The following is a 27,156-nucleotide window of genomic DNA, read 5'->3' as shown; positions in this document are numbered from 1 at the left end:
GGAGAGCATGTCATGTATACGCACTTGGTATTAGATATAAGCAACAAATCGCTGTATAAGAAGAGGTGCTGCTTCTGCCTCCTCCAGCCTCTTTTGAGTTCTACGGGGCTGTGGATCAGCAGGGTATGATTGGCTCCCTCGGAGGATGTAGTATTTTGGCTGTGGGTGTCCACCTCAACGGAAGGGCTTCTCCTGCAAAACACAAACACCATAGAACAGCTAGTCGCTGGTCAGATATGTGATGGAGTTTATGTTAAATGTCAAGCTCGACACATCTCTAAAAATTAGACTCAATCTCCCAAACAGGGCTTCATAGCTCAAACTCAGGAGTCAGTAAGTTATAGAAAGTTACTGAAAGAAATGAGGTCACCTAGGGAGTTGATATGGACAGAGAACAGTTTCAGGAACAAAACCCTGAGGCATGTGGACTCTTAAAGGTGGGGAAAAGAAGAAAGCAGCAAAGCTGCTCAGGAACTGTTAGGAAGAGGAGAACCAAGAGGCCAAAGGTAGAGAGTATGACAAGAAGGTAAAAACCACCACCACCAACAAACCAACAACAACCACCCAAAACAGGACAATTTGTGGCCTCATATAGATAAAATAAAAGGATATGGAGATTTGCAAAGAAGTAATTACAATGCAGTTTCACGTGAACATAAAAATTTAGATAACTGAGGATTCTGGAAGATTGACCCCAATCTTATCTAAGTATTCCAATTTGGGGGAAAATTCTCAAAGATCAGCAAATAATGCTGGAAACATCAAAAAGTTTCTAAGTATGGTAGTGCTTAGCTATTATTTGGTTGAGCTATGACTACGCTCTAACATAACTCTCAGGTCATGATGGGTAAAACAACTAAGTTGAACAGAAAATACTCTTTGATAAATAGAACAGACATTTTCATAGATCTACAGAAAGTTCTCCCCCGTGGAGCCAAAAAAGTGTCTCCTACTCCCCACTCCACCCCAGGAATGTAAAGCTGCTCACTTGTGTTCAGCAGCACTGAATCCTATGAACACCAGTAGCTTTTCATGAAACCAGTGCTGAAGTTAAAAATTAGTTCATATGTCTTTGAGGAAATAAAACAAAACACTTCCTGTGACCACCATCTGTTTTCATGATCAAAAATAGTATATTAAAAGACTACCTGAGGCGGCGAAACCTTGAATGACCACCAAAAAGCTCAAAGTGCTTTCTGATTGACGCGAACATCGTTTTTTCTCCAATTCTTGGCACTGAAACCAGAGTATGTCTACAGCACTTGGCAGAGTACTGTGGACAAATCCACGAAAGCTCAGGATTCCGTAGTAGTCAAGATCACTGGCCATTATGATGTCAGAGTTTTGAGGCTTATGCTATAACTGACAAACGCCATACTTGTTTTGCTGACTTTGCTTCCACCTTTTCATATTTTAAAATTACTCTTTTTATTTTGAAATAACTGTAGATTCCCATGTAGCTATAGGAAATAATACAGAGTCTATAACCTTTTCCTCAGTTTCTCCCAATGGTAACATGTCTCTAAGCTATGATACAATATCATAACTAGGATATTCACATTGAAACAGTCAAGATACAGCACATTTCCATCACCTCAGCAATCCTTTAAATTACCCTTCTACAGCTGTGTAGACTTCCCTCCAACTTTTACCACCTCTTTAATCCCTGGCAACCACTAATCTTTCTCCATTTCTTTAATTTTTGCCATTTTCAAGAATGTTATACCAATGGGATCATACAGTATGTCACATTTTGGGATTTGCTCTTGTCCACTCAGCATAATTGGAGATTCATCCAGATTGTTGCAGGTATAATAGTTCGTTTCTTTGTAACTCTTGGTAGTAGTCCAGGATAATGATGTATCACAGTTTGCTTAACCAACTGGGTAGTCTTCAGTTTTGGCCTGTTACAAATAAAGCCACAACAAAAACTTGTGTACACATTTTTGTGTCAACATAGGTTTCCCTTTCTCTAGGCTAAATGCCCAGGAGTGCAAATGTCTGGTTGTATGGTAGTTGTACCTTTTGTTTTTAAAGAAACGGTCAAATCATTTTCCAGAGTGGCTGTACCATTTCACATTCTCACCAGTACTGTATGTGTTTGTTTCCCCAAATCCACACAAACATTTGGTGGTGTCATTTTTTATTTTAGGCATTCTGATAGCTGGGTAGCTCCATCTCATTGTGGATTTAATTTGCATTTCCCTAATAGTTAATGACACTGAACATCTTTTCATGTGCTTATTTGCCATCTGTATATCTTCTTCAGTTTTACGAACCTACGGTAATCTGCTAAAAACATTTCCTGTAAAGACACCTTTCTCTTTCCACTAGAAAATTGACCATTGTGCAGTTGAGGAGGCTGCTGCACAGATAGTTTAGGTACCATGAACCCAAGCAGCCACAGTGTAACGGAAGGATTCAAATCCCGCTGACTCTGGAGGTCACACAGCCTCTGGGCAGTGAGGCCCCTAATCTTTTCTCACAGGGATGGTCTCTTTGCTCTGACAACAGTGAAGGACTGAAATCTGATTATGTAAGAAAGTTTGTGGTTTCCCTTGCAAGCTCCTGTAATAGTTATCTGAATACATGTCTTTTATTCCCCACTAGACTCTAAGGACCTCAAGGAATGAGTCTATTTTTTGATGTATCATTAAATTCTCACAGGCATTGGCACATTGGAGGAATTCAAAACATTTTATTGAGTAAATCAATGATATAGCTTTCTGCCCTGGATGAAGGAAAAAAAGAGAGAATCTAAAAGTCTCTCTTCCTTTTACTTCATTCATTTAACAGAGAGTATTTGAACCCGTACTGAAGGAAAGGCACTTGGTTAGGTCTGGGCAGCAGGGAGCAAAAGGGACTCTGGCCCAGCTCTCTCACAAAACCTAGATTTAAATGGGGGAGACAGAAATTAAACAGAATCTCACCAATAACTCTTATGTCAGACTCTGGTAGGTACTACAAAGAAAAATTAAAGAGTGAGATGAGCAATTACAAGACGGACCAGACACCTGACTTTGTGGAGAGGGCAGGCAAGGAAGGCTTCTTTGAACAGCTCCTGTGAAATGAGCTTTACAAGATAATTTGGGGGACTTCCCTGGTGGTCCAGTGGGTAAGACTCTGTGCTCCCAATGAAGAGGGCCCAGGTTCGATCCCTGGTCAGGGAACTATATCCCACATGCATACCACAACTAAGACTCCACATGCCACAACTAAAGATCCCACATGCCACAACTAAGACCCGGCATAGCCAAAATAAATAATAGATTTTTTAAAAAGATAATTTGGAATTAATTAGGAGGGTGGAGAGGAAAGGAGAGAGGTAAAGAGGGTTGGAGGGAAGGAGCGGAAAGAGAGAGAGGGAAAGAGGGAGAAGAAGAGAAGAGAAGAGAAAAATGTGTGTTGGGAGAGGATGTTTCATATTTCTTGCTGAAGGGATAGAATCTGAATATATGACATTTCAGAGACGTGAAAGAGTTTGGTAGATTGGAGACACTAACAGAAGGTACGGGAAGGTGAAGTAAGTCAGGAAAGGTGGGTGGAGGCCAGAAGCACGGGTCTTATTAGTCCTTTGTGACTTTGTTAAGGTCTTCACTCTTAAAATGAACTAGCATAGAAGCGGCATATAGACAGTGGCCTCCAGAGACTATTCAGCACTTTTAAAGGGACAGTGCTGGTCTGGACATGCTTGACTGTGATTAGAACCGTGGAGGCTCATTGGGCAACACTTTCTGGCCTCTCATCAAGCATTTGGCAGAATCTATTTAAGGCAAGAAATGTAGGCAGACATATCTCTGCACCTTCCCCAGTTCCCAAATTATCTCCATTCTCTGCCTCTCCCTTTTGGAGAGGTTAGGGGCCAGGAAGACGTCTCCCCTTCTAGAATCTAGTCACTGGTAATCAGTTCTGATATTCGTCGAGGAGCTTTTTAGGCTGTCCTCTCCCAGAAATGTTGAGTTACCAGATCCAGAAAACCTGTATTTATAAAAAGTGTTTTGCGTGATCCTTACATAGGACCAGGACTGTGATTGTTTTTTTAGGCATCAGTTGAGGAAGAAGTATTCTTACACCATCTTCCCTTTCTAGTGAAGCAAAAGAGAGAACACTTCCCAGAAAGATCAAGGAAGGGTTCCTTAGTCATGTAATAGTAATCTTTAAATGTAATAGCTAAAGCTGAATTTCTTCCAAAATACCATTGTTAGTTCTTTTAATTTTATGAAAGAATTCTAAATGGAAAAACAGTGACATGTGTTTTCTTTTTTTTTTTTAACTTTATTTAATTTTTTTATTGGGGTATAGTTGCCTTACAATGTTGTATTAGTTTCTGCTGTACAATGAAGTGGATCAGCTATATGTATACATATATCCCCTCCCTCTTGGATCTCCCTACACCCCCACCCCCAATCCCACCCATCTAGGTCATTACAGAGCACCGAGCTGAGCTCCCTGTGCTATACAGCAGGTTCCCACCAGCTATCTATTTTACACATGGTAGTGTATATATGCCAATCATAATCTCCCAATTTGTCCCACCCTCTCCATCTCCCTCCGTGTCCACATGTCCATCCTCTGTGTCTGCGACAAGGTGCGTTTTCATTTATTTCATTGAACACTGAACTTTTGCCCTAAGTATCAAATAGAAGAGGTGATCCTATGACAATAGTACCAACATTTAAACACGTTGCAAAGATGAGACTATTCTGTTTTTTCCTTTAGATTTTTAACTCTTTGATTAAATGTCTGTATTGGAAAACAGATTGGGTATTGTCAAGAGCATGAGTTCTGGAATCCAGTTACCTAGTTTTGAATCCTTCCTTGTTCTTTACCATGTGGAAAGACTAGGAAAATCGGTGTGCAATGTCCTTATTTGTAAAATAGAGATGATGATAAAAGTACATCATGAAAATTAAGTGAGATTATACTTCAGGAAACTTACTGTGGTACCTAACACAGTAATCCCTCAGTTAATGTTAGTCATACTTTTAGGAGACTGAAACTTTGTATTCAAAGATAGCAAGCAGCATGGTGGATATTCTTCCAAGACAAAGACAGGGAGCTAGAACAGCTACCAATGTTGACTGACTGACTACAAGTTGCCAAGCTCTTTGCCATGCAGTTTATGTACATCATCTCATTTCTTTGCAGCAGATTTGTGAGGTGAGAATCATTATTTCTAGTTTTAGAGATGGAGAAACTGAGGCTCAGAAAGGTTAAGTAACTGAGAACCATATACCAAACAGTTTAGAGTCACGTTTGTCTCATTTCAAAGTCAAAATGTTTGCACAACTGAACAATGTTTCCCCTCTGGAGGAGGGAAGAAAATATATTTAAGCCACATCAGGTTTAGGTTGGCTCCCAAATTATTTAATTGGAATGTATCTAAGTGTTTTCATTAACTGTCAGCATTTGCATTTGGTGCCCATACCCTACTCTGTCCTCCTTAAAATGGCTGGTTGTGGAATCCTTGGCTGGCAGCATGGACTAGCTCTCAGACAGGAAGTTTATATCAGCTCCCAAGGTGGATCGTCGACTCCTGTTACTTTAAGGAGCCAGACCTTGGGCTTCGGGCAGGCTGGGAGTAGCAGTCAGGACTGTGAAAGTGCTCTGATGATTCACCTCCTGATGTCTGGTTGTCCACGTCTCTGTGACACAGACCAGGCTGTGAATGGTGGCTAAACCTTTCCCCTGCCTCCTCAGCCTACTCGCCATTCTGGGTCACTGTCTCTGTGAGTAATTTCTCTCCTGATTCTGGCACTCTGGACCGTCTACTACCTACTAATTGATTTTTACCTCCGCAGAAAGGGGAAAGAGAGGGATGCCCAGGCCTTGGCAGTGAGTACTTGTTCCACTACCCTTTTCTGCCCCCTGCTGACCATACCTGGGAATTATGTTTAACCCCCAGGCCCTTGGTCCAAGCCAGATTCCTAATAGAGTGAGTGAATCCTGGCACACACAAAAAAACTAAGTAAATAAAATAAGTGATATTTTCATGCATTATTTTTAAAAGGCAAATTTCAAAAAAATACTTTAAAATATATTTCAAATTTCAAAAAAAATACATGATGAACAAAATATCTCAATGTATCCTTAAAGAATACAGTCATCCCTCAGTATCTGTGGGGGATTAGTTCCCGGATTCCTTGTGGATACTACAATCCACGGATGTTTGAGTCTGTTATGTAAAATGGCATAGTATTTGCATATAACCTATGCACATCCTTCTGTATGCTTTACATCATCTACAGAGTACTTATAATAGCTAATACAATGTAAATTCTAGGTACACAGTTGCCAGTGTGCAGCAAATTTAAGTATCGCTTTCTGGAAATTTCTGGAATTTTTTTGGAATATTTTGGACCTTAAGTTGGTTGAATCCGTGGAACTTATGGATGCATAGGGCTGACTGTACCATCTTATATGTACATAGACCCTACCATCCATCTTTTCACTCAAGGGACAGGTCTGATAGCAGAGTTGAAAATCATGCTAACAGTATTGATCAGTCTTTTTCATCATGCATGTGTATGAGAAAAAAACCCCAGAAAGTGTAGTAGAAACCAGCAGCAAAAATGATAGGGTCCAAGTGGAACCGATATAACAGTTGACTCCTGAAGAAAACAGTTAATTAAGAGAACTGAAGAAAAAATTGATAAAAAAAAAACACCCCAAACCCTAACATCTTCAGAGTCAAGAAGCCAAAGAATAGGTGGCTGGGAAATGAGAATAATCAAAGAAGAAAGATTTCTTGGAAATTAAAGGTATCCTTGGCTAAATGAATAATTTAGTAGGAAGTCTTGAAGATTGGGTTTAAGGAATCCCATTTGAGCTTGACACTTGGAACATTCATCTTTCCATTTTAATGATATAGATTACCTTTTTTTCCTCAATAGGTAGAGCTATTCAGTCTTTCAACAAGGAGTAATTTAATAATCGGAATAATGTAAATGCTATTTCAGTTTGTAGAATCAACATATAAACAAAACTTGGAAGACAATAGTAGCTATAAAAGAGAATCTAATATTAATAACATTGATAATGTATAAAAATGGAAGTCTGACTTTTAAGGCAGCAGAGAGATGTGGAAGGTAATATCAGACAGATTTTTCTCACGTTATCTAGTAATGAATCAGATATACTATCTAAAATTGATGTAACGAAATATGGGGTTTAAGCATATTCTTTAAAATTATAGATAACCACCAGAAGAACCAAAGCACTATAACTGGAAAAACTTAGTAATGGATAAGGAAATATGAACTAAGTTTATTGTCTTTCAATAGATACTATCTAAAGTTGATGAATGAGAAGTGGAGGAATTAGCATAAGTTTCAGAGGTATGGTAATAACCAGCAACAGAATAAAAGATGTTTAAAAATAGGGAGTAAGGGGTGGTGGGATGAATTGGGACTTTGGGATTGACATATATACACTACTAAGTATAAAATAGATAACTAATGAAAACCTACTGTATAGTATAGGGAACTCTACTCAGTGCTCTGTGGTGACCTAAGTGGAAAGGAAATCCAAAAAAGAGGGGATATGTGTATACATATAGCTGATTCACTTGGCTCTACAGCAGAAACTAACACAACATTGTAAAGCAACTATACTCCAATAAAAATTAATTAAAAAAGTAGGAAGCTGGGTTAGAAATGGGCCGTGGGAGAACGAGGTCAGGTAGAGAACTTACATTTTTTAGTACCACTCTGTACTGTTTTATTTTTTTTAACTTGTGCATGTATTAATTTTACAGGTTAAAGTAAAAAGTGAAAACACACACACACACACACAAAACAACCAAAAAAAATTCTGCAGCTGCAGCTCTTGGCACCATTTTCCTCCTCAGCTGCAGTCTCTCTCCTTACACTGATGGTCAGATCCTACTGAGACAGGAATGCGTAAGAACAGAAAAGTTTCTACCCTGAAGTTTAGGTTTAAGTATTTTTTGTTTGTCTGTGCTTGTGCTCTGTCTTTTCAGTGGCCCAACCTTTTGGAATACTAACTTTTGACTACTTACATCTGTGATATCTAGAATCTCCTTAAAGTTTTGCTAAACTTTGGTATCCTCCTGTTACTTTTTCTTCTTTTTTTTTGTTTTTTCAATCAAGGTAAAATTGGTATATAACATTTATACAAATTTCAGGTATGCAACATTATAAATCAATATTTGTATACACTACAAAATAATCAGCACTGTACGTCTAGCTACCATCCATCACCATACAATTGCTCTCCTTCACTCACTTCACCCTTCCTCCAGCCCTCTTCCTTCTGGTAAACACCAATCTGTTCTCTGAATCTGTGAGTTTGCTTTCGTTTTGTTTGTTTTGGTTTTTATATTGCACATAAAAGAGAAATTATATGGTATTTGTCTTTCTTCTTCTGGCTTGTTTCACTTAGCATAATGCCCTCAAGGTCCATCCATGTTGTCGCAAATGGCAAGATTTCCTTCTTTTATGGCTATACGGTATTCTGTTGTGTCTATATACATTGCATCTTCTTTATCCATTCACCCATCCTTGGACGTTTGGGTTGTTTCCATATCTTGGCTGTTGTAATAATGCTGCAGTAAACATAGGGGTGCATATATCTTTTCAAATTAGTGTTTTTGTTTTCTTCAGGTAAATACCCAGAAGTAGAACTGCTGGGTCATTTAGAAGTTCTAGTAAATTTTTGAGGCGTTTCCATACTGTTTTCCACAGTGGCTGAACCAGTTTACATTCCTACCAACAGTGCACAAGAGTAATCCTGACTCACTGGCCTCTGTTGTGATCCTGGTGTTTTTTTTGTTTGTTTCTGTTTTTTGTTCTTTAATACTTATTTGGGCTGCTCCAGGTCATAGGTGCAGCATGCGAACGTAGTTATGGCATGCAGACTTCTTAGCTGCAGCACGCAAGTGGGACCAAGTTCCCCCGTCAGGCACTGAACCCCAGCCCCCTGCATTGGGAGTGCAGAGTCGTACCCACTGGACCACCAGGGAAGTCCTGATCCTAGTGTTTTAATTTTTTTTTTTTTTAATTTTGACTCTAGTTACCTACTGCCCACCTGGGTCCAACTCAGCCTGCCTAGGTAGGAAGGAAACGTTTATGGAAAAGTGACGACAATGACTAGTATCAGAGTAAATAAAACAGTGTACATTATTAAGTTAAAACATAGTGCTAAGGAAGTAGGGTGATGGTCTCTACTCCATTCCTCATGTTTTCATGGAGAATAGTGTACTTCACCCCTACAGAGAACACACTTGGAAGGATCTGGGAGTAGAGGTTTTCTCTAGACCACAGTCTTGCATGAGACAATAGACAGGAGGAAATGAAGAAACCAGAATATCTAAATAAGAAGGCAATAATGTCTCGCATGTCACTCTCTGAGAGAAAGTAGGCAACACATACGGGGGGAATCCCCACAAGCATCTCCCAAACAAAACAAAACAAAACAAGAAGAAACACAGAAATACATATATTATACACGTAGAAATACAACTGTTGGGCAGTTTCTGGTCAGTACACACAGATGCCCAGGCTGTGGACTCAACACTGGTGCAGCTGGCTGGCCTGCCATGGGACTGAAACCAGGTGTTCTCAGGTTCTCACTGTCTCCCACACAGCTACCACTAAGTGACCTGCCATGCTCTTTGGCTGAGAATAGCAACATCGAAGGACATTCCACCATTCATTTAATTTGGGGATCATAATTTTGTTTGTGATAACTTCTGCAGTGGAGCTGCAGTTTCCTTTGTGGCTACTGACCCCTTGGAGAGTAAAACTAACCAGAGATTTGCATTTAAAGAGGCTGAAGAAGCTACATACCTATGAAAGACAGCTTGGGACACAGCTGCAGATGTGGGAACCCAGACAAGTAAGTAAGACCCTCTGGCTGAGACGGAGCCAGTCGTATAAAATTGGGAATGAAGGCATTTGGACTTTCATTTCTGTGGGCTTTTATTTGCAAGGGGATTTCGTTTTGAGGACGTTGAATAATAAGAGTTTCCTATTGTTCAAATTTGGGACATGTTTCTGTTGTTGATCCAGTCTTTGTATTCATTTCATAAAATCTGGTGGATCTATTCTGGACAACATGACAGGAGATAATTACTGATAAGAATAGAATAGGGAGTGAATTTTGAGCTTAGGGTGCCGCATGGAATCCTGGCTGACTCATGATGCTAGAGTCTTTTGTGGGCAAAAGGTGAAATGCCCATCAGCAGTTCCAGAGGGGAACGTTGTGTAGAAAGGAGCAGAGTGTATGATGGTGAGAGCACAGCAGCACTGTGAGCAGCTGCCTGCCCTGCTGAGAGGACGGCAGCCCTGGCTGACTTCTAACTCGCTTAAGAACAATGCCTTATGACATCGTTTCCCAGCCTTCCTTCATATACGCGCTCCTTTGGGATTTTTATTTGCGCATCACCCATGCTAATACTGATACATTTTTAAAAATATTGTGTGTACTTTAAAATTCTTGAGCTCACGATATGTTAAAATATATTTTTTTCTGAATACAGATTAAAATGCATAATTACTAAAATTAAAAAAAATGCCTGTCACCATCACCCTGCTACCTGAAATCAACTGACATAATGCCAGTGGGACACACACTGTAATATGCTAAAAGATGAGAAACCTGGCAGAGAAGGGGAGGGATGCGTGTTGCTTCACTCTTCAGGTTTCTGTTCTAATCCTGATGATGGAAAGTGGTACTGGATAAATATTTGGGGCCCCTCTCTACACCTTCTCTCTCGCACCTTCCCAGGCAACAAAGAAGAACTCAGTTTCTAAGACTTGAAGGAGCTCAGGTACAGCGTTTTCTAATTCTGCCCTTGGCGTTCAGGGAGCAGTACTTCTTACTCCCACGCTGGAACTGGGCTTGAGTGAGGAAGACTGAAGTTCATTTGTGGAGAATTGGAGCAAACCTATTTCTGCTTTAGGCCTAAGCCTCATTCTCCTACTCAGCTTTACTAGGGAACCCCATAATTTAGATGATAAGACATACATTTCAATCTCTGCTTCCTGGGTCTATTTCTCAACCTGGCTAAAGTCCATAAAGCAGAAGCCCAAATTCCAACACAGCATTTAGTTACAAAAACAAGCGAAAGAAATGAGAGAAGAAAATGTTGACTGAAGAAAACGAAAGCTCCTGTTACACAACAAAATGTTTTGTGTTAATAAACATTTAGTGATAGCTTATTATGCAAAAGAGTTTTTTAAAAAGTTAATGTTCCTTGACACTCAAATATTGTGGCTGTGAGTTTTCACTTCTCCAGCTTGGGGTTAGAGTCATGTGGTATTGTAGTCTCCTTGGCTGAGTCTGCACAGGGAAACAGGGGAACCCTTCTTTGTTCCCCAGTCTCTGAGAAGCAATGAGATACAGTAGAAAGAATATGGGCTTTGGAGTCGGGTCTGGGGATGTATTCTGGATGTTTCAAGTTGGGCAAATTACTTAACCTTCCTGAATCTCACTGTTTACAGGTATAAAATGGGGATAGTAATTCTCATTGGGTTGTTGTGAGGACTGAGATAATGCATGTGTAATGTACTAACTTGATGCCGGATCCCCTCCCTGCCCACAAATTGAGCTAAAGATACTCTAGGAAGGATTCTTTCTCCCTACTCAGTATTCCTTCACGGTTATCCTCTGGGACTTACTGGGGATCAGCAGTTATACAACCTTCATTCTGGATCCAGTCCTTCTCTTTCCACACTCTTCTCCCCTCACAGACCTGAAGTTCTGGAGCTATTCCTTACTCTGGAGGACTTGTCATTTGGAACTCAGACTTCATTTTCTTTGCTTCGTGGCTCTGCCTATGTCCCATCACCAGTTTCCAAGACCACAGGCTGTAGCCCAAGTCTCCCACTTCCCCACCTAGAAGGAACCAGGTTGAACAGGTGTAAAGCACTGAATTGGTATTTGGCACACAGTAGATGCTCATTACCTATAAATTTCTTTTCTTAGATCTGGAAGCTTTGAACTGTTTTCTACAGAGCTGTATTGACTATTATGATTGAGTACAGTGATCCAAGAACTGTATTTTAGAAATGAAATATTTTGCATATCACTGACAATCTTTAAAACCACTAACTTCTGCACTTAGTGAGACTGCCATTCAAATAGAAATCATATCCATGTCTAGGCATCCACTCAATATGTCCATATCTAGATAGTTTTTAAAGACGTTTTGAGATCTTTCCCTTGCATAGAAAGAGTATGGTTTGCCTCCTTATGCTCAGCGGCCTTTTCCAGCACAGATAAAATTCCAAGATAATAAAGATTTTGATCTCATGCAAGTTCCTTGGTGCAAACAGGCTTGCATAGCAAAATGATGCAGATAAACGTGGATGAAAATGGACTTTACACAAATAAATGAAACTATATTATGTTTCTCTAGTATAAAAATAGATCAAATGGCAGGTGAAGTGGTAACATAAACTGACTTGTGAAATCAGAGGGTCAACTCTGACATTTTTCTCTCTAGGCCTTTTCTAATAGTTTTGTTGCTAGGGCTACAGTGTTTTTGCCAGATCGGAACAGGATTGTCAACTCTAATGGAGATTAAGTAGCTTTCCCAGCTAGATTTTTTTTTTTTTTGATAAGCGTAGGTTAATACTGCTGGCTTTCAAAGCCACATTCAAGAATGGAAAGATCACTGAAGATCTGTTTTTAGAAACTATAACTTATAAAATTTGAAGTTTAGCAGACAGGTTCTATTTCATAGTTATTCCAACACAAACCTTTATCATGGTTACATTGAACAAAATAACTTTACAATTTCATACACTGAATAGAAAAAGAATGAGAAACTATTATTTACAAGTTAAGCAAAAACATTAATTCCCCAAGGAGTAACTGAGATGGTTAAATGAACAATTCTTCTGATTAGTTGGAAAACTGTTTCACAGATGCTTGAAAATTCATACTTGATTTATTCTGTAAACAGTATAGATAAGGTATAGGATAAAGTCCTCTGTGTTTTGGTTCTTTCCATTCATTGGTCAAAGTCATCTGAGGAAAGCATAAATACAAACTCACCAATGAAACTTAAAGCCCAGTAAAGAAAAAGTAATTTGCTCAGGACACTCAATTGCTCAAAGGATGTAGAAGGTAAGAACCATTAAGAAAAGGCGGAAGAAGAATTGCTTTTGATGTGCTTGTTGTGGAGTCAGATGAGCTTCCTTGGCTGTGGTCAAAAGAGACCATCTAAACTTTAAAAAACATGGTGCCGTTTGCATGCACACTGACTCTGCAATTCTGTTTGTGCACTAAAGCATGAGAATTAAATGAAATAGTTCATGTGAAGTGCCTAGCAAAAGACAGATGCTGTGTTTCCCCCCCGATATCTTTATATTTTTGTAGACAGAAATACCAGTGTTAACTTCCAGTAAGAAAAGCTGAATATTGTAGTCTTTAGAGTCAGAGGAAATTCACTTTAAGGATCCCAACATTAGTGACACCTGGTGGAAAATACAGGTATTACAATATGGCATTGTAGCTATTCTGATCTTTCACAGATAAAATTAAGGTAAATTTCACAGATGAAGCAATTAAATGGTAACAGAAGGTAATGTCTATGTCTTTATGCTATTTGGAATCTCTGTATGCATCATGTGCTAAAGAACCTCCCTTCCCAAGTTTTCAGATCATAATTCACTGTGGGGTGTCCTGAGGAGTACCTTAAAGAAATAGCCAGTTGTGTTTCACAGAATACAGGATTGAGATAAGACAGAGAGCTGTCCCATTTGAGGTACCATGGATGGAAAAAACAAATGATGCTGTTTTAAATGTGAGCCTTGAATATCATAGAATCAATTGCTCTGAACCAGGCAGGGGTTTGAATATTTGTAAACAAAACAGCAAACAGATCTATTACAGGGTCAGCAAACTACAACCCATGGACCAAATATAGCCCACCATCTGGTTTTTGTTATTGGACCACAGCCATGCTCATTCATTTACCTGTTGTCTAAGGCTGCTTTCAAGTTACAACTGAATCCCTCGAGTGGGTGCAAGAGACCATATGGCTGCAAAGCCTAAACTAGTATCTGACCCTTTACGGAAAAAGTTCGCCAACCCCTGGTCTATTAGATCCTGTCATGGGATTGTCATACCTCTCCCCCCATCTCCTTGGGAGGAGTACACTTCCCTTCCCCACTGACGTTTGGCTTAGCCATAAGATGTGCCTTGGCCAGTGGAATGTGGAGAAGTGTCAGTGTGCAAGTTCTGAACCTAAGCTTCGAGAATTCTGGCTAGTCACTGCCCCTTCAGTGGTAGAACAAGACACATGACCTGCAGGCTTAGCTGAGAATGAGATAAACACCCCAGCTGACCTGCAGACTTGAGGAAAAAATGCTTATTGTTGCTAATGGTATGGTTGTTTGCTCTACAACAAAAGCCAATTGATACATGAGATTGTTAAACCTATGTGTAAAAATTCCCACAGGCTTGGCTTCTCTGTTGGATTGATGGTACTGGGAGAAGGATCCTGAAGACCAGGTATGGTTCAGTCCCTTCTGGGGCTCTATTTCAGAACTTGATGGGCTCCCCTGGAACCTGGTTTCATTCCTCTACCTACTTGGTAAGCAAAACTGAGTCAGAGCCCAGGCAGCTCTAGAGGCCCACCAGACTCTTGGGATCTTAGCTTCTCTATATTTAACACGGTGTGGAAGTCAGTCACAATTCTTTCATCTGTTGGTTTAAGTACCTCCCTCCCAGGGTGTGCCTCACGGTATAGAAAGAGGGTGGAACAAGTCCAGTTGGAACCTTAGACCAAAGCTTTCCCAATCTCGTTTAATCACTAAAGCTTATAGCTTGGCTCCCACTCAACTCAAATATGTGTAATTCTGAACTGACATATAATCTATAAGAGGTAAGAGAGATCATGACTAGCTCCTCAGAATTCTCACAAGAGTAAATATTAACATGCAAATGGTGTGGTAAGTCTAATTTAACCATGTTAAGGATGTTGGCCGAGATGAAATGATCAAGGTATTTTAAAATGCAATTTCCCAGAATTCTTAGTCTTACATCTCAACTTGTTAAAATGGAAATAAAGCTTTTCATTGTCACTTTTTTTTAAACCATCAACCTGAGTCATTTGGATAGATCACTGAGTAACACTAGTGACCCATTTATTACATAAAGATATACAGATCGCACAAATTTGTCACTGAAAATCCCTGGGGCTGCCCTAGTCCTCTGGTTTTCAGCCTTCCCTTTGATTCTTTACGTAGCTAATATTATTCCATTAAATTTTTCAGCACCAATTTTTGCTGTTTTCAAAAAAAGAAGAGCCTAGCTGATGCAGACCTGATACTATAGAGTAACCTGTGGGCAACAGATTGTATGGCAGAAGCTTGTTATTGAGAGTTTCAAATCCAGAGCATTAAATTTTGGACATAACTCTTAAAGGAGAAGTAACATAATAAATCACAAATGAAAAGTACTAATATTAAAGGTCACTTAATTTGTCAAAAATACCCATGATAGAAATTTAAGCGTCATCAGTAATATACAATGGTGAGCTTTTTTGGGGGGCGGGGAGGGGAAGAACCACATCATTATTCCCACTGTCTAACAGAGGGCGCATTCGGCATTCCCTGAAGCAGTCATTGCTTTCTATAAAAACGTTCAAGCGTATTTCCTAAAAACAGGACCATGATTTTCAACACTCTCCATATTTTTACTCAAGTTCTATTTCTGCTTTCCTTCTCAATGCATATTTCAAATGTTAACAGATTATGAACAGCTCAAGAATTCAAATGTTGACTCTTGACCATCCCTAAATCAACAGTATTTCCGAGTAACTACTTTCTTATTTTGGAAGACTTGTGGGTGAACCTGTTAGATAGCTTCAACAACACTTCAGAGACTGGCTTTTGCAACAGCATTCATGATACCCATCATCAAAAATGGGCACCTATTCATCCAGCAGCTCTAAGAGATGGAAGAATGTAAGACATTGCCCTTTATTCTTAACAAGCACACTGTTGGATCAGAGAGAAGATTATCCAGGTGAAACAACAAAGACAATACATAATGAAGTAAACTGTTTGGTTACTTCATAGTCCTCTGCTGTGTATTTTCCTCTCCTTCATAAGATCTCAAGCTTCAGTACTGTAATAAATACTACAGTACTACACGATCTGTGGTTGGTTGAATCCATGGGTATGGGGTAACCATGGATGTGGAGGGCTGGCTATAAGTTATACTGGGATTTTCAACTGCTTGGAGGCTCAGTGAGCCAATCCCTGCCCTGTTCAAGGGTCAACTGTATATGGAACATTAGACTGGCAGTAGGCTAAGAGTACAGAAAGGTTCTACAACTCAACATTTGCTAAACTGAATTAATTCCAAAGGACATTTATCATTTCATAAAAAGAACATTTATTTTAAATGTACTGTTGAGATGAAGGGGGTACAATAAAAGCTTGTCCATTAAAGTGAAAGTACCTCAAGACTTACTCAACTTTGAATTCTTAGGCTAACCATAGTAGGCACAAGAAATAATATGCTGCACTGAATCCATTATAACTATTTAACTGTATCAACACCACACCAATATAAGAATATTTTAAGACAAATTTAGAACATACACATTTAACTTTATTTCATCATTGTCCTTTAAAGCTTGATTTTATAAAACATAAAAAGACATTCTGAAAAGTTCAGTATCACAGGAATTTGAATAGCAGGACTATCCATGGCTTCATAGATTCGAGTTATATAAATTAAAATCAAATAATTGGAAAACTTTTCAATATGGAAACTATACAAATAAATGGCAAAGGGAGCTAACAGGATCAATATTTCATTACTTATGGACTATCATTAGTTACTTTCAAGATCTAAACACATGTTCTCAATAGTCATATTTCTTTTGCTCTATTATATATTTAGATATTTCTGTACACTCTGAGTCAAGGTGCTTGACCAAAAGGTCTGATTTAGAAAGACATTTAGCTGTATCGCAAAAGTTTTTCCATCTACAGTTACCATCGTCAAAGGAACTGACATTACAATGCTGATGTAATCTGCTAGTTCCCTTTGGAACAGTGTGCAATAACTTACGTCAACCCTATGGAAAGTGAAACAGGTACCAAGGAATGGAACGATTATGCACAGATTCAGTAAAGCATAATGTTAAGTTTTCCCCATCTAAAAATTAACCAATGAAATAAAACATATCAACTACAGTTGATTTGGTTTCAGGAAAACCACATTTGAGAATACAAGTACATTATACTGTCTTTATCTCATCCTCAGTTGTTGACAGGAATTTTGTAGGCTACCATGCTATTTACTTTGTGAATTGTAGTAGTAAATGAATGAAGACGAATTTCCTCAGAATTGGTAATGAACTGTGGTCCCGACTCTTCCCATTTTTCAGGTACAACCAAATCGTTGTCTGTATAAATCAGGAGATCAAATGAACCTAAACTGCAGATAAAATCATTGAACTACATTATTTTTTCAAAAGTAAAACTGCCTGCCCTATCTCCCTCACATTTTGAACCACTCATAGTGTTAGAAAAGTCGTTTAGCCTGGTCTGTAATAACTAGTTAATTGCTTTTCCTCAATGGAAATTTACTGTAGTACAGAAAATATTGCACTCCTTTCACTTTATCTTATGAAAACTTCAAGTTTTTTTCTTTTCTTTAAAGAGGAAACCCGTTAAAGATATTTGTAGAAAGTGTATAATCAGTAACATGGGATAACATGAATATAACCTACAGGAGAACTGACATCTTGGTTCTGTGATTGCAGTATCCTAGTGCCTAGAACAGAGTCTGGCACATAATAGGTATTCAGGACACATGTGATGTTTGAAGGAGTAAGGAAGGTAGACAAGTAAGACACAATTATAGCTGTAGTCTTAAATATATATCAATACATAAAAATGTATAAGAAATGAAGGAAGGAATTACATTAAAACATTCAAGGGTGAGTACTGTGGAATACTTTAATTCCTTTCTTTTCAGCATTTCCAAATTTTACAGAATGCATATAACATTACTTTTCCTTTATAATGCTTCCTTAGTTTTATTACATGATATTGATAACTAAGAAAAAATTTAATAAAATGGTAATTCTTAAAATAGTAGCTTAGTCTTTTCCCCAACAAATTTAAGTCAATGTGAAGTTGTATAATACTTACAAGAAACTTCCAACAGTGGCAGAAATGTCACTTGTAGCTGTGATCTGTCTGATCACTGAACGGATTTCATCTTGGATAGCTTTCTGAGACCTTTCTCTGGGTGCACTATCAAAGAGATCAAATCAGTTTAAGTTTTAATGAGTTACTGAAAACATCTGTAAGGTTATTTATCTGATTTAATGACTCCAAAATCAAAGAAGTAATACATTAAAAAGGAGTGTTTTTAAAAAATGAGTGTATCATTAGGACCCATACCATAGTAGACATACTATGTATTTTTATTATTTCATTTATCCTTCTAATCATTTTTTTAGGGTTGGTCTTAGTATCAGGTCATTCTGTATCAGATGACCAGAAAATTTGCCAAGTGCTTCAAGTTAGGAAAGCTTCAGCACCTCTTAAAAAATAAAAATAACAGTGGTATCTAAAATGTTTAACGGATATAGTCATTTTGGCATTTTTAGTAATGCCTAAATGTCTAATTCCCTATTGTCTAAAATAAGATATTAAATTGTATATCAAATTATTTTTATAAGCTAAACATTTCCTAAAATAGACCAAAGGCTTCAGAAGCAAACTACATTTCATTATGAGAAATGGTTCTGAATTTACAGGTAAGTATGCCTAGGACAATGCTAGACATCAGCATATAATGATGCGCATTTCCCATTCCCCTGGTCTGGAAACTTCAGGGTTTATGAAGTGTCTTAGGAAATCTGTGGCATTAAGTGCAATGCAACAGAGTTGCACCTTAAGCTGGGAGAGTCTAGGATAATCCCTTATGGTTAAAAGTAGTTTTAAACAATTCATTAAATGAGCCACCTAGTACATCATATGTAGTTTTGCATATACCACCATAAATACTACAATCTGAAATTCACCAATTTAGACTAAAGGCAATTATGTTAAAAGTACTAGAAGTTAATGACATGCTAAAGTCATAAGCACAATTCTTTTCCACAGGAGACTGAAGATCAAATTAAACATTGTAGAAAAAACTATACCTTATATGAAACTTGTTCAATATCATTAGAACTCATTTAGTAAAGACAACAAGTTTTAGAACAAGCATATTAAGGTGGAAATAATTTAAATTCCTACTTACCTGTCATCTTTTGCAGTCTTGTCACACTCAATATCAAACTGCCATCTGTCAAGGACCTCCCCACTTTCAATATTTGAGATGACTACCACCAATTTCTGAACTGAACACTTGTATAACCATTCTGTAATACATAACAAAGCATCTTTTTTGGTTCACGGAAATACAAAGCAATTCTTTTCTTAGGTCCTACTTCCGATCCTCAGCAAATTTCTACCACTGCTATTATGGATCTCCTCCAAATTATACAGAAAACTTGCCCCATCAATAACCTAGCTCCTGTTTTCAAATTCTCAGTAAGCAAGACCACTGGCTGAAAGTGAGGATGGGGATGCAGCACTGAGATTTGAGGAGAGAGGAGAAAGGAACAGATAGCAAAACATACCCCCCAAAAAAGAGCTAATGGTTTTGATCCCCACAAACCAATTCTCTCTGTAGCATGTTTCACTTTAGGGAATATCACAATTCTACCCCATTACATCTATCTAAAAAACCTAGAAAGTATTCTAGATTCTTCCTTCTACTTAACCCTCCATCAAATCAATCCCTCAATTGCCCAAACAGAAGTGTAACAAATCCACCCCTAGTCTGGATTATGCAAAAGCCTCCTTACCAGCTTCCCTGCTTCCAGACCCAGGGTTTTCCCTGCATATGAACAAATATGGAAATCAAAATCTATCATGTCAAATCATGTGGCTCTGGGTTAGAGATTAAACAAAGAAAACTGTTCATCCTTAACACTCTGGCCACACAGATCTTTAAATGACAGCAAATGTTTCCTGGCTTAAAAAAAAAAAAAAAAAAAATCCAGCACCTCTTTTGCATGGCAACTTGCCGACTCTTCACAATCCCGCCTCAGCTTGCCTGCATGGCCTCGCCTCCAGTTTACACCCAAGCAAACACTGTGCCGAAATACTAGACACATTCCCTCCAATCCTGATCCACGAGCGAGGCGAAAATCAATGGTGCAGAGAGATAATAAGGATATACCAGTGAGCATTTTCCATAGGTATTAAGAAGCAAAGTACTTAAGCTACACACAAACAGTGACCTCACGAAGACCTGCATTTGTGACATAATATTTTAGAAGACTTTTAATACCCCAATCATTTGTCGCAGCTCAAACAGCAGGGATCTTCCTCTTCTCCTCCTCAGTTCTCCTCTTGTAATTCTACTTGCTCTTTTCCCTTTGATTCAAGCCAACCCGGCAGGGCACACACTCCAACTTACCACCTTATTTTAAATCCAGTCTATGCTGTCTCTGGTAGCTGATGTTATTTTTAGAACATGAAAGGTTGAGAAAACACTATGTTTTAAGATCTTTTTAATTGAAGAATGGTTGGTTTATAATGTTTCAGGTGTACAGCAGAGTGACTCAGTTTTTACACACACACGTATAGTCTTTTCCAGATTCTTTTCCAGTATAGGTTATTAGAAGATATTGAATGCAGTTTCTTGTCCTATACAGTAGGTCCTTATTGTTTAAGATATTATTTTAATTAACAAGCAGAGTTCCTCGTTTATCATCTGACCAGTTTTAAGGAAAGAGACTAAAGCCTCAAAGTACTCTTAGGACTTTTGGTGGTTTCACAGTATCTCCACACATCCTTTGATGCTGCTCTCTTCAAGAGGTGGGACCTAACTGCCCTCCCTGAGTTTGGGCCGGACGTGAGGCCTGGCTTCTAATGAACAGCTACCGTGAAGCGAAGGTGAACAACTCGGACGTACAAGGCGCTGCTGCTTCCTCCTTGCTCACCCTCTGCCGTGTGTCAAGGACACAGAGTGACCTACAGAGAGGCCTGCTTGGCCGGGCACTGAGGCCTCCTGCCAGCAGCCACGCGAGCGAGCCCTCTGGGAAGTGCACGCTCCAGCGTGAGTCCGGCCTCCCTGCTGCATCCTGAGTGCAGCCACGGGCAGGGAACCTGGGCCAGAACCACCCAGCCAGCTAGGCCGCTCTGGCATTCCTGAACCACAGAAACCGAGATAGGAAAGGCTCGTGTTCAGAATCACTAAGCTTAGGGTAATCTGTTATGCTGTAAGAGATCACTAATGTCATACACAGGATCATCAAATAATGTGTAATAATCAAATGCATCTGGAAGTTCTAAATCCAGGTCATCTTCACTTTATTTCACTGCTACCAAGTGATGCAAAAAAAAAAAAAAAAAAGAGAGAGAGATAAGATATGATTCAAAAATTTTATAAGATCACCAACTCTATACTTTTATTTGAATTCCACCCAGAATATTAATTTTCACTCTATGGTAGAAAAGAAACAAGTAAGAACTTTTAGGTGAGGATTTAATAAGAAGGAATACAGAGTACATAGTTTTTAAAGCACTTTGCCTATATAATCTTAGCTCTTAGATGAATAAAGATGTTTGCATACATATATCTATTGAGAGCAGCAATTTCACTGACAACTACCTTAACTCTTTAAGAATGCATGAACATTATTTAATAATCAAAATCCATCCCAAGGTCTCATTATGTGGTTCTGGGTCAGATATTATACAAAGAAATTATTTTCGCTTACCTGCAGCTGCTTCCAGACCTCTACTAGCCATAATTCAGAATCTATATAAAACTTCTCAAAATTAAACTTACAAACGCTCTATCAAATGAAAAATGCAAGGCATTCCAACAACTGCTGGAATTCTAAAAGTACCAATGAAGATTAACTTTATATTGAATAAAACATAGCATTCAGTCTGAACCAAATTTTCTGAGCATTGAAAATAAGATTTGGGTAAATATAGCCTACCACTAACTTAACTTTCAGTCTCAAGCTTTTATTCATTCTTTCTTCTCCTGGATCAGTAGTGTAGCCTCAGGGATTTAACTTACTAGCACTATGTTTTTCATCTGATGCTCTTAAGAAATGTTTTTTTCCTTAGGAAAGTGGTTACCATCTTCTTCCTTTTGTAAAATACACTTGTTTGTTATTCAAAGGGTAACGTGGAAAAAAAAAAAAGGAAAAGATCTTCACCATCACCATATCAAGTCCAGTACCAATGGAAACTTTTCGGAGTATTTCTGTTTTGTTTCTAAAACAAATATCACAGGGGAATAAATGCAATGCACAATTTATAAGTTTTCAAAAAAACACATAAGTAGCCAATTCTTTAAGACTAAAATAGATCTAGATCAACTGACAGTCTGCAATTAAACTCTGCTTATTCTTGTAGCTCTATTTTCATCTAGTCTGACTTCGAATTGTAGGATTATGTATAAAGCTGTAACGTTTATCTGTTCCAAGCTTACACGTCAAGTTTAAGAAAAGCCCTAGTCAGTACTGCGAGCTGAAGATCATAGGCAAGCATCCACCCTGCCTCCACCCTCTCACAGAAAGCATGTTCCAGCTTCCTCTCTTAAGCCTGTGGGATAAACACAGCAGGGATCTGCTGTATGAAACCACAGTTTTCGGCCTTCCTCTGTGATTCCTCCAGCTCCTGAAATCCACAGACTTTCCTTCGAACTTATGTGTTGAATATTGAACTTATTTAACATCTGTCTTGCTACCTTGCATTGATATTTGCTTTTTGGTATTTAAGGTCTCCCTCTCATTGAAATTGAAAAAAAAGTTTCAAGTATCTTCCTTGCTTCATTTTTTTTCATATCCTCACTGCCTAGACCAGGGCTCTACTTAGTGCAGTGATTCAACAATTACTTTCAAAGCAAGATAATTTAGGAGGGGATTAGCAGATAAAGTTATGTACCTTAAATTCTAGAAAACATTTACTTTTGTATATTGCAGCTAGAATGACACATTTGATTCCATTAATGCTTTACTTTACAATTTTCAGCAGACATTAAATCTCTTTGATTCATCAAAGTATTGTACTTATTTCATAAAAATCTCATAAAATTAGCTGATATTTTTTGAAGTTTGTCAGTTTTCTTTTAAAAGAATATATAAACAACTGGATATTTAGCTAAAAATGCTCCCTTATACTGTAAAAAAACTTACCATAAATCTTTTATTATAACTGTTACATTTCATCAAAGAATTATAAGTATATCATCAAATATGATAAAATAAAATCAAAATGATAAAAACAGAGAAGGAGGTAAGAGCTCTGATTCCAAATTAGATTTTTACTTAATAAAAATTGGAGTTGACATTCAACCAACAGAAAACAGGTTATGCCTAGCCTGATATTATTGGATAGAATCTCTACCTCAGATCAATACAAAATTTTCATAGAACTTGCATTATTTCACAATGTCCTGGCTTCTACCTCATTGGTGCAGCCCCTACCAATTAAAAAAAGAAAAAAAAAGCACTCATCGCTACCATGTCATAACAAGCAATACTTCAAGAGAGGGCAGGATTTCAGAAATAGGTCATCTGAGCTAGAAAGAGTTGAGTTTCCCTGCACTTCTTTACTAAACATAAAAGAAACATCTGCTTATAGAAATAAGTAACGCACATGACAAAAATAAAAAACGGATACAAGTGCCCAGGTCTGAAAAATCCAGCGTTAAGCCTGAAAGAAATTTAACAGCAGCCCTAAACATTCACACACTTGCTGCAAATTTTTTTCATGATGCTTCCTGTGCATATCACAGAGCACACTGGCCCAGATGAACATGAAACATGCTCCTGTAACTCTTTCATCCCTGGTAAAAATTTCTTTTTGTTTACTAGATGGAGTCCTCTTAAGACATTGCAGAGGATGTGACTCTGATCCCTCTTTCTCTCCCCCGCCCCTGCTCCCTGCCTTCTTTCTCCCTGCTACCCCTCTCTCTCTTTTTAAAAAGTTTGTCTGCAGAGTGGTCTCAACACTTGACGTTGAAGAACCATCAGGATGCAGCCAGCTCTCCTTGTCTCCGCCTTCGAGCCCTGCTTCTACAATATGTGAAGCCGCATCTCACATCAGTGTACCTCCCACCCCCAAATCAACAGGAATCTAAATGTTGACTGCAGTGGCTCAAGAAAACACTGAGGGGGAAGAAAAGAGAGTGCAGTTGTCATCCACGGCAGAATTTTAAGAAACCCTCTTGTCTAGGCTTGAATCTGAGCTTCGCCAGTTTTTAGTTCTGTGACTTTGGCCAAGTTCCCTAAATGTCCCGTGTCTCCGTTTCATCATCTGTTAAGTGGGAATAAAATAATAACTACCTCCTATGGTTGTTATGAAGATTAAATGAAAGAATATATGTCAAGTCCTTAGAATAGCTTTCACAGGATAGGCAGTTATTTCCAAAGTCCTACCCTGTCTGTCCTCTAACTATTCTATTATACAGCCTGGGCTGTCTCTCTTCTCTCCCTTGACCCCTTTACTTTTTGTCTTCATTCATTTTCTCTAGCCAATAGCTCTGTGACCTTTCCAAAATAAATTATTTTAGCTTCCTCTAGCTTCTCCAGTCCCCACCCTACCCCCACCACACTGCCCATTAATTCCATTGTCTTAGAAGGGAGTACAGAGAGGAGAAAATTGCAAAAGCTTATCCTTTATGATTCAAAAATAATTCTGTCATAGAGGTTTTAGGAATATCTATGATCCTGACTTCTAAAAAGGCATTGTGCTATTACACTTATGGTTATACCACGGATGAAAAGAACTCTCGAAAAATTTTAATTAGTTGAAATACTTCCCAAGAAGAGAGGCAGATGCAGTGATTACAGATTTTACTGAATCTTAAAAATCTTTCTGAATTTTCTGGACTGTGTTGTAGTTCAGACTTTAGCATTCAATAGTCAACTGCTCCATTCAAGCAGCTCTTCAGAGCTGGCACCTTAAGAAATTAGAGTCACGAAAGGTACCAAGACATGTTATGAACAACCACATTTCATCTTAGGTTCCTTGGTAATTAGTCGGAATGAGTACAATTGGACTACAACAGAGAGAAGAAACCAAATTCACTTTGCCTCATTTATGAGGAAAAACAATGAAAAGTCTTTTTCTTTTAAGCGTAAAGTGTGTTAGAGGGTAACAGACCAGTGAAGTCAGGGACGGTGCTGGGTTGTCATTTGATCTCAGCTGACTGGTTATAATGTGGCTGATGACCTCTGCATACAACTTATCATTCCTTGTTTCTCCTAAGAGTTTGCTTAGTTCTAGATCTCCTTTCAAAAGTAACAGCTGACATTTATCAATCACTTCCAGTGTGCCAGGAAATATGTTAAGCCCTTTGCATGCACAAATGCATTTAATCTTCACAACAACCCTATGAGGTGGGTCCTTTTATAACCCTCATTGTGCAGATGAGGGAACTGAAGAACGAAGGGATTCACCAATTCCATCCTGGCTACTCATCAAGTAAGTGGTGAAGATGGGATTCAAGCCCACAGCAAGCAATCTTAAGAATTACTCCCAAAAGCCTTACTGTGACTCTCTATTTTGATTTCAAACGCTCGTGGGAGAAAGAGTACTTTTCTACTGTGTGTACACAACAGCAAACATTGCCCTGAGTTTGTTTACGTAGCTGTAAATTTAAAGATAATTCTGGAAGTCATATATTGCATCTTCTTAGGGGCCGTGGTTCTCAGTCAGCCAGATTACTTTTTATTCTACAACAGCCATGCTGAGCGTATGCCTGTTTTTCCGACTGTTTCTCTTCATTCCTTTTTTCTGAAGAAATAATTCTCACAGGAAATAATTTCAAACCGGGCAGTGTGAGCGGGGGAGGAGAGGGAAAAGGGGGAGAGGACACAGAATGGGGAGGGTCAGCAAGATGTTTAAAAAGCTGTATTTGGAAACCTTCCCATCAGTAAAGTTACTAAGACTCCAGTGAAGTTACTGAAGTTTTTTTTTTTTTTTTTGTAATCTCATGAAATGCTTCGTGTGAAAAAAACTTTTGTGGAAACAAGTGAAGAGCCCAGCCTTATATCAAGTCATCACAGGGTAAAACAGAGGCAGCAGGAGAGGATGAGGGAGTGTGGAGGCAGACAGCCCTGAGGATCCTGAGGAACCCAGCAGGACGCTTAGGGAGAGCTCTGGACAATCCCAATCTGGGGACCTGTAGGTGAATCCACTTTAATCAGGTCTGTAGGTGAGCGGACGGCTCTTGACTGAGAGTGGGGTTATTCATTCACGTAATCAAACTGAATGGCTACAATGTTTTTAAATTGACAATACCATGTGTTGCCTCAGATGTGAAGCAACTGGAACTCTCATTCATTGCTGGTAAGAAAGTATATGGTACAGCCACTTTGGATAGGAGCTTGCAAGTTTCTCATACAATTAAACATATACCCACCCATGACCTGGAAATTCCCCTCATATATTTACCAAAGAGAAATGAAAACATGTTCACAAAAAGACTTGCACACAAACATCAACAGCGGCTTTTCTCCTAACAAGACAAAACCTGGAAACAACTCCATGTCTGTCAATGGATGAACGGATATTCAGATTGTGGCACACCCATACCATGGAATAACCACCATAAAAAGGAACACACCACGGACACATGCAACAGCATGGATGAATCTCACAAGCGTTACGCTAAGTGAGGGAAGCCAAACATACAAGACTACCTCCTGTATGATTCCACGTATATGGCTTCTATGACACTCTAGAAAAGGCAGAACAATAGTGATGGAAAACAGAGCGGTGATTGTGGGGGTTGGGGGTTGAGGGAGGAGGAGCAGATCAACTACAAGCGGTACAGGGAAACATCTGAGGTGACAGAAATGTTCTGTATCTTGATGACAGTGGTGTTTATATGACTACACATGCATGTGTCAAAATCTCATCAAATTATACACTTCAAATGGGTGAATTATATGGTACGTAATTTACACCTCACTACAGCAGGGGGTTTTGTTATTGGTGTTTCAGTTTACATCACCCTCACTGGTAACCATAAAGACAGAAGTGCACGGATCCAGAGGACGCTCTCTTACAGAAGGGCAGTCTCACCTGCTTCACCCTGGGGTTTTTGTTGCTCATGGCTCCCCCC

General features: G+C 38.8%; 1 protein-coding gene across 1 annotated transcript in view; it reads right to left on the bottom strand.

Annotated features, from left to right (window-relative positions):
- LOC130834488 (rho GTPase-activating protein 20-like) overlaps nt 1–27,156 on the bottom strand; it is a 67,140-nt gene that overhangs the window by 27,311 nt on the left and 12,673 nt on the right. Inside the window, exons 3-7 of the mRNA XM_057704631.1 lie at nt 21,040–21,212; nt 19,862–19,914; nt 19,252–19,372; nt 18,147–18,251; nt 25–192 (exon numbers count right to left, since the gene is read on the bottom strand). Coding sequence (XP_057560614.1) covers nt 25–192; nt 18,147–18,251; nt 19,252–19,372; nt 19,862–19,914; nt 21,040–21,212 — 620 coding nt within the window. The remainder of the gene's footprint in view (nt 1–24; nt 193–18,146; nt 18,252–19,251; nt 19,373–19,861; nt 19,915–21,039; nt 21,213–27,156) is intronic.

The sequence above is a fragment of the Hippopotamus amphibius genome, chromosome 13, assembly GCF_030028045.1.
Source record: "Hippopotamus amphibius kiboko isolate mHipAmp2 chromosome 13, mHipAmp2.hap2, whole genome shotgun sequence".
In the NCBI taxonomy this organism is placed as follows: domain Eukaryota; kingdom Metazoa; phylum Chordata; class Mammalia; order Artiodactyla; family Hippopotamidae; genus Hippopotamus; species Hippopotamus amphibius.
Note: the sequence above shows the minus strand (reverse complement) of the source record. Positions and strands in the feature narration are given on the sequence as shown.